This window comes from Hipposideros armiger, unplaced genomic scaffold, assembly GCF_001890085.2.
Source record: "Hipposideros armiger isolate ML-2016 unplaced genomic scaffold, ASM189008v1 scaffold_613, whole genome shotgun sequence".
NCBI classification, from domain to species: Eukaryota; Metazoa; Chordata; class Mammalia; order Chiroptera; family Hipposideridae; genus Hipposideros; species Hipposideros armiger.
The window spans coordinates 145428-153179 of NW_017731963.1; the positions used below are offsets into that span (position 1 = coordinate 145428).

General features: G+C 48.3%; 1 protein-coding gene across 1 annotated transcript in view; it reads right to left on the reverse strand.

The window, feature by feature from the left end:
* Window positions 1-3588, reverse strand: part of ARHGAP40 (Rho GTPase activating protein 40) — a 49604-nt gene extending 46016 nt beyond the window's left edge. Inside the window, exon 1 of the mRNA XM_019625057.1 lies at window positions 3395-3588. Within this exon, the coding sequence (XP_019480602.1) occupies window positions 3395-3540 (146 nt within the window). The 5' untranslated portion in view covers window positions 3541-3588. The remainder of the gene's footprint in view (window positions 1-3394) is intronic.
* Window positions 3589-7752: the final 4164 nt, after the last annotated feature.

Sequence of the window (7752 nt, forward strand, 5' to 3'; positions counted from 1 at the left end):
AAGGAAGGAAGGAAGGAAGGAAAAGAACAGGCAACAACCTAAAAGTCCATCATAGGAGGCTAGTTAATGAAAGTACAGCTTGCTCGTAAAATGAATATCAGGCAACCTTTACAGAGAAAAATGTAGATCTCTGTATTTCCATGAAAAGATATTATCATGTGGAGAAGGTCAAATACAAAATGCTACAAGTATAGAAGTGTTATATACATGTGTTAGATCATATGTTTTCCATGTACATATATGTAAAAATATATTTCTGAAGCATAAAATCTTATAGGATTCACACTGAACTGTTCACAATTACTATTCTTGTGAGTTGGAGGTAGGCGGGGGAAGTGGGTTTCACTTGTTATTATTTAATACCAATCATGAATTAACAGAAGATACATTTCTACTTGGGAGCAAGGTTGGAGGGGTCCCTACAGAGTCTTCTTGCTACGACTGGGTCATTTAAGGCACCTCCCAAGGCCGACTATTGCATGATTTTAAGATTCAGTCCACACAGAGAGCGAACTCTGTGTCCTACTCACTTTATGAAAAGTTCTACTGGATGACAGTACTGACTCTAGTCACCCCTGCTCAGACCTTTCTGATCGGCATTTAGTACATCATGTTGCAGTGGACCAGTTCTAGGTCTTCTTCCTGGACCGGCTTGTGGACTTCCCAAGGGCTAGGAGCATCTCATTCATCCTCATGTCCCCTTACCCATCACGGGACTTCACGTAGAGGCAGTGGGCATTGTATTCATTGAGCAAACATTTCCTGAGCACCTACAAGTGCACTGGATGCTAGAGATACACAGGTGAACAAAACAGCTATGACTTGGCAGCTGGGAGCTTACGGTCCCATTGGAACTTGTTGAATAAATAAATGACTCACCCCTGAGTGACCAGGGAGACGAAGAACTCAGAGGGTAGGGAGAGCTGACCTAGTAACTTTGTGAACCGATATACAAGAGCACTGGCCTGGAGCAGACAAACCAGCTCTGTCTCAGGGAAGTGGTTTTCACATTTTTTTTCTTGGCAATGGAATCTCTTTTCAATAAACAAAAAAGAGAACCATTATATTCTTGTAAAATCCTTCGTAAGTTCAATGTAAAGCATTTATGGATCATGCAATTTATATAATTTTGATGGACAAAATAAATATAACACACTGGAGGTATGTGACGCTTTTACTAGTTTTTCAATACTCAAAAATAGAATAAAGATGAAACTCAAATAAAAGATTTACAGCACTCCGGAGTTTGAAAAACTACTCTTTTGGAAGGTGTGTCATTTTTTTGTGTGTTTCGTTTTGTTTCAAGTACCAAAGGGAATGCAACGAAAATCATCCAGTAAGTCTTGAGCACATTCAGTGGGTCAGGTACTCTTACAGTGAATTCAAAGTTAGTGAGCTCGGGAACCAAGAGATTAAGGAACGGTACAGGAGGAGGTCAGGGGAACAGCCATGATAGATAGGTAGGTTGGTTGGTAGATGGGTGGATAGACAGACAGACAGACAGACAGATAGGTAAACAGACAGGCATGTCTTCGCTTATTAAGATCGATTCTCCATAAAATCGCATATCCTGAGTAAGTCTGCCTGGGATGGGGCAGAGGCCCCCAGCAGGAGTTCAGTGAATTTGCTGTATGAATTAAATGATCTCCCTGAGCTCCCTGCTTCTTCCCTGAGCCTAGAAGTTGTTCCCACATCAGGGAGAGCTGTGGGCTCAGTTGTTTGAGGATCGGGATTCTCTGCTCCCCGAACCTGCTCTCTACCTACAAGCCACAGTCAGTCCTCAGGTCCTGGGTGGAAATGAGTGGCCATAGGTAGGTTCCCTGCTGTGGGTGGGCTCTGAGCTAGAACATTTTTGGAGGGCAACTGTGCAGGATCTTTCGTGATTCTAATTGTTCCTTTTAAACCTGCAATTACCCTTATAGGAATGAGTTTTACCCACACAAATCCCCAAAGATGTTCACTGAAGTATTGCTTGGACTTGTTAAAATATTGGAACCAATTTAAATGTCCATTCGCGAGGACATTAACTGGTTCAAATTAGCCAAAGGACATCCATAAAGCTGGATTCTGGGAGACCATTTAAAATGAATGAGTTAGATCTTTATGTTACTGACGTGTAAAGGTGTGTCCATACTAATAATTAAGGGATCAAAGAAGCACACGGGTAGCTTGATCCTATTTGAAGTATAGGTTTACATACATCAAAAATTCTCCCCAGGGCCAGATGAGTGGCGCGTTGGTTAAGAGCTGGCTTGGGACGCCAGAGGGCCCCAGTTCGGATCCCACATATGAGGGCCAGTGCCCTCCACAGCTAAGATGCTGAACAACAGCTCAACCTGGGGCTGGGCTGCTGTGAGTCACCGGCGACGGCGTAGGCTGCAGCCCCTGCTGCAGTAGGTTGCCATGGGCTACTGTGTGTAGCCAGCAGCCAGCGTGAGCGGCCAGCAGCCGCAGTGAGCGGCCGTCCAGAAGCCGGCGACTGATCTGCCTCACCCGGGAAGAGCGCAATGATGGTGCCAACTTGGGCCAGTGAAGCGACATCCTCCACAACTAGACTGAAGAACAAAAGGACAGCAACTTGTCTGTTTCCCTTCCCCCAATTCCCCAGCGCTGTTCCCATCCCCCAATTCCCCAGTAAAAATCTTAAAAAAAAAAAAAATTCTCCCCAGGTAGATGCCAAAACTTTGACAGTAGTTAAGTTTGGGGGAATAGGCATAGGTACTTCTGCACTGCTTGAATTCCTATAGTAATCCTAATGTAATATGCTGAAATCATATGTGGGGAGAAATGACTTCTAAAAACGTCTGGTCTGGCTGTCAGAGGCACACAGAGCAGGAAGGAGGAGTGTCACAGCTTGTCAGCCCAGGTGACTGACCACACAGCCACAGGGACCCAGCTAAGACGCTATAGCTTAAGGCCCTGAATCCTGAACCCCAAATAACCCCTAGGGTCCCTAATACTTTCTACATCCAGAGGAAGGGGGAACAGCACATATGGAGGGTCATTCACATCTCTGAGAATCTGAAAATCAGTGGCCCCTGCAGGAAGCCAACAGCAGGAGCCCAGGGAAGGTTGTGTCCCAGAAAGATTTGGGTTTGGGGTCTTTATGTTACTGACATGCAAAGATATCCATAATGAAAATTAAGGGATCAAAGGAAGCTTAGAAGCACACAGGTAGCATAATCCCATTTGAAGTATAGATTTACACCTTTACACGTCAGTAACATAAAGATCTAACTCATTCACTTTAATGGTCTCCCAGAATCCAGCTTTATGGATGTCCTTCGGTTAATTTAAACCAGGAGGTCCTCATCTTGGCCCCTTTGCTCCTCAGCCTTGACCCTGAGATACCAGGGGCCCAAGCCTCCCCAACCCCTTCCTGTGATTTCTGTACCTGCTGCCCAGGTCAGTCCAGTGCCGGGCATAGCACCCCGGCCGCCTGGCGATGCGGGCCCGTGGGATCCGGGGACACGGTGAGGCCAGGGACACCGGGGCCAGCCTCTCCATCTGGGCTGTGAGGAGAAGGGCAGGCTCGGCCATGGGCTGGCACCCTCGCAGCTCCCGGGTCAGCACCGGAGCTGCTGCTGTCGTGGGGCTGACTCAGTCGGTAGTGTGAGCAAGACAAGGCTGCTGGGCCTCTGGCACGCCCAGTCCTCAGACACTCCCACACCGGGACAGATGTCCAACCTGCTCCCCAGCAGGGCCGGCTCAGCCAGGGCCACCTACAGGCAGACACAGGCGCGTGCGCGCGCGCGCACACACACACACACACACACACACACGCACACACACCCCTGAGCCCTGCCTACCTGCCAGCACTACAAAGTTAAAGTGAAAATGGCACCTTTGAAAAACAGCCATGAAATATGATTGGTATGGCCATTATTATTACTTACAGACATCCAATTTTAAATAAAACTGCATTAATAAAGTACCTGGCCAATGTGGATGGAGAAAAGAATTCATGCACAAAATAGTCACGGGGATGTGAAGTACAGCGTGGGAAATATAGTCCATAATGTTGTAAAAACTGTGTATGGGGCCAGATGGGTGCCGGCATTATCAGGGGGATCATTTCGTAAATTATATAAATGCCTAACTACTGGGCCGCACACCTGAAACTAATATAAAATAATACTCCGTGTCAAATAATATTGTCTGTCAACTATAATTAATATGTAGTCACGGGATAGATAGCACAGGGAGTAGAGTCAGTGGTATTGTAATAGTTATGTATGGTGTCAGACTTGGTGGGGTTATCACTTTGTGAGGTGTGTAAATGTCTAATCACTATCTCGTTTTGGGTACCTGAAACTAAAAAAAAAAAAAAGAATAAAAGAAAAAAGAACCCAAGACCCAGGAGTCGTCACCCTGGCTTGGCCACACCCCCTGTGCCTTGGAACAGGTCACCTGCCTTCTCTGAGCCTTGGTTTCCTCCTCTGCAAAATGGGGGTGGTGATATTTGCCAGGAAACAGAAAAGCGAGGCAGCAGGAGTGTGTGGAGGGTGTGAAAAAGCGGGGTGTGGGTGGGGGGAGGGAGGATGCTAAGGCAGCAGGGAACAGGAGTGGCTGGATGTGGGGGTCTGGAAGGGCCTCCCTGGGAATCAGCGTTAGCCTGGAATGTGAAGGGGTAGGAATGAGAGAGGGACATTGCTCCTGGCTTCTCTAGCTTGGGTTCTGCTCCCGTATCTGTTATGGGCCTGGAGTCCCTCCCCTTTCTTGCTCTCTGGCCAGGGCAGGATGTCATGGTCCTTCCCGGATCGCCCTGACCTTCTCTGCCCGAGTCTAAAGCCCTGGGTGCCAGTGGCCCTCCCAGTAGCATCTTTGTCCTTACTCTAAGAACAGCAGCTCGACGGTGCTCCTCGAGGACGGGCCTGAGTCCACAGGAGTCCAATAACTGGAAATTGCCCCGCTGGGGCCACAGGACCCAGGACGGTGTATAGTCCTGTCATCAAAAGATTGGAAGGGGCCCACAGGGCAGAGGGCCCTCAGGAGCCCCAAGTCTCAGGAGGCCATCACTGGCTCTTACATGCAGACTGGAGCTGTGCAGAGGATCGGCCGTCCACTTGTCCCAAGCGTCCTCCTGAGAAGGAGATTCTGGAAGCACAGCACAAGAAGGCCAGGTATCCGGGGGGCGTCCATTGGCACAGGGGCCTGCCTTCCCGATATATAAGTTGCAGTAGCAGTAAAAGTGGGTGAGAAAGTACTCTGGGAGGCATGAGAAGCTTTGTGTGGAAAATATGGTAGGTGCGTAATAAAGGTTGCATGGATGGATGAAAGAATGATGGATGGATAGATGGATGGATGGATGGGTGAAGGATGGATGGATAGATAGATGAAAGAGTGAATGTCTGTGTACATGAACGTGTGAGCACGAATGAGTGAGTGAGTGAATGAATGAATCAATGAGCCATTAGGTAAATGGGTGGATAAGTAAATGAGTGAATGCATGAATAGATGCTTGAGTGTGTCAGCATGTTAGTACCTGAGTAAATAAACTCAGCCAGAACAGAAAGCCTACCTTAGGCGCAGGGAACCCTTGGAAAGAGAGTAAGAGGAAGAGAGAGTAGCCTGACTCTTGAGTGAGCTGCACTTGCAGGCTTCTTGAAGGAATCACCACCTCTTGGCTTCCTGGCGAGCTGTGCATACTGAGAACGAAGCGAAGTGTGTCCACGCTCTGGACAACATTCCTCAGGGCTGGCCCGGTCCCAGCCCTGGAGTATCGGCCGGGCCGGTTAGGTCACAGTGGAGTTACTCAGACCTGGCAGCCCTGTACCCGGGCAGCCTGCCAACACCTCCCCGGGCAGCCTGCCATCCAGCCCACCCACTCACTATCATCAAGAGCATTCCATGCCTCTCAGACCCAGAAAGCTCCCCAGGGTCATGTGCTGTGTGCTCAGCACTTTCTCCCTGCCTTTCTATCCCTCCCACTCCCCACTATAGCGCTACCCTACCCTATGTGATGTAGTGGAGCCCCGTAGACCTGGGGTTGATATTTGCTCTGCCAGTTATGCTGTGTGACTTCAGGCAAGTGCCTTAACCTCTCTGAGTCCCAGCTCCCTCATCATTTCAATGAAAATCTTGCCTGTCTCCAGGGGTGGTTGTGAGAGTTCAGTGGGATAATATATGCCAAGCCCCCAAACTGTGCCTGGCACACAGAGTACACCAAGCACCTTTTTTCCAGGTGCTCAACTTTTTTCTTTGGCAGCATTTTATGGAGCATTGATACTGTGCCAGCCAAGCACTGTGCTCAGAGGTTTATGTGTGGTACTACATTCAATCCTTGAACGGTGCCCCACCAAAATTATATGTGGAAGTCCTAACCCCCAGGACCTCAGAATATGGCCTTCATTTGGAGATAGGGTCTCAACAGAGGTAATCAAGTTAAACTGTCATCCTTAGGGTGGGCCTAATCCAGTGACCGATCCTTATGGAAAGGGGAAATTTGGATACAGATAAATATGAGGTTGGACAATTAAGTTCGCACTCTCCCTAGAAAAATTGCTACATACCTCATTCTGAACATCACTAGGGTCACCTTCGAAGTACTCCCCTTGGGAAACTATACACCAACGCCAGTGCCTAGTCCACCCTTCAAAGTAGTTTTGGAACTCTTTTTCTGGAATGGCCATCAGAGCTGTCGTCGTATTACCCTTGATGTCCTGAATGTCATCAAAATGGCTTCCTTTCAATATTTCCTTTATCTTCGGGTAAAGAGAGAAGTCATTGAGGGCCAGATCAGGTGAGTAGGGAGGGTGTCCCAATACAGTTACTTGTTTACTGGCTAAAAACTCCCTCACAGACAGTGCCATGTGAGTTGGTGCATTGTCGTGATGCAAGAGCCATGAATTGTTGGCGAAAAGTGCAGGTCGTCTAACTTTTTCACGCAGCCTTTTCAGCCCTTCCAACTAGTAAACTTGGTTAACTGTCTGTCCAGTTGGTACAAATTCATAATGAATAATCCCTCTGACATCAAAAAGGGTTAGAAACATTGTTGCAACAGGTTCACCAACTTAATTGTCAGACCTTGCATGCGCAGAGGGAAGACAATGGGACCCACAGGGAGAAGGCCTATGAAGACGAGGCAGAGATCGGCCTGATGTGGCCACAAGTCAAGGAACGTCTGGAGCTGCCAGAAGCTAGAAGGGGCAAGGAAGCTTTCTTCTCCTGCAGGTTCAGAGGGAGCCTGGCTCTGCCAGCACCTTTATTCTGGACTTCTAGTATCTAGAACTGGGAGACACCACATTTCTGTTTGTTTTAAGCCATCCCCTTTGTGATATTTTTTTTTTTGGTGGCAGCCACAGGAAACGAATACAAAGGGGGTTGGTGCCATTTTGCTGGTAGTGACACTGAGGTTTGAAGGGATCGTGGCGGGAGGGTGAGGGGCTTGTCCTTGGGATTAAGGGTGGGCCTGGGAGATGTGTCGTGACGAGAGTCCTAGAGATGGTCAGATGACCCTGCCACTCTGATGGCCCCTGCTGCACCCCCACATTACCCTGGTGACTGTCCTCCCAGCTCCCGGAGCTTCTGGGTCTGGGGAGACAGGCATGCGTACTGTTCTCAGTTTACCTGTGTTCACTGCAAACATCAATAGCACAACCTTGAGCTGCAGCAACATTGCAGTCCAGGAAGAGCCAGGGATATTATGTGAATCCTGAGAAACACGCCTCAGTTAAGAGTTAGAAAAATAGGACGCTTCCAGGCCAGGGGACTTTGGGCAAGTTACTTTGCTTCTATGACCTTAAGTTTCCT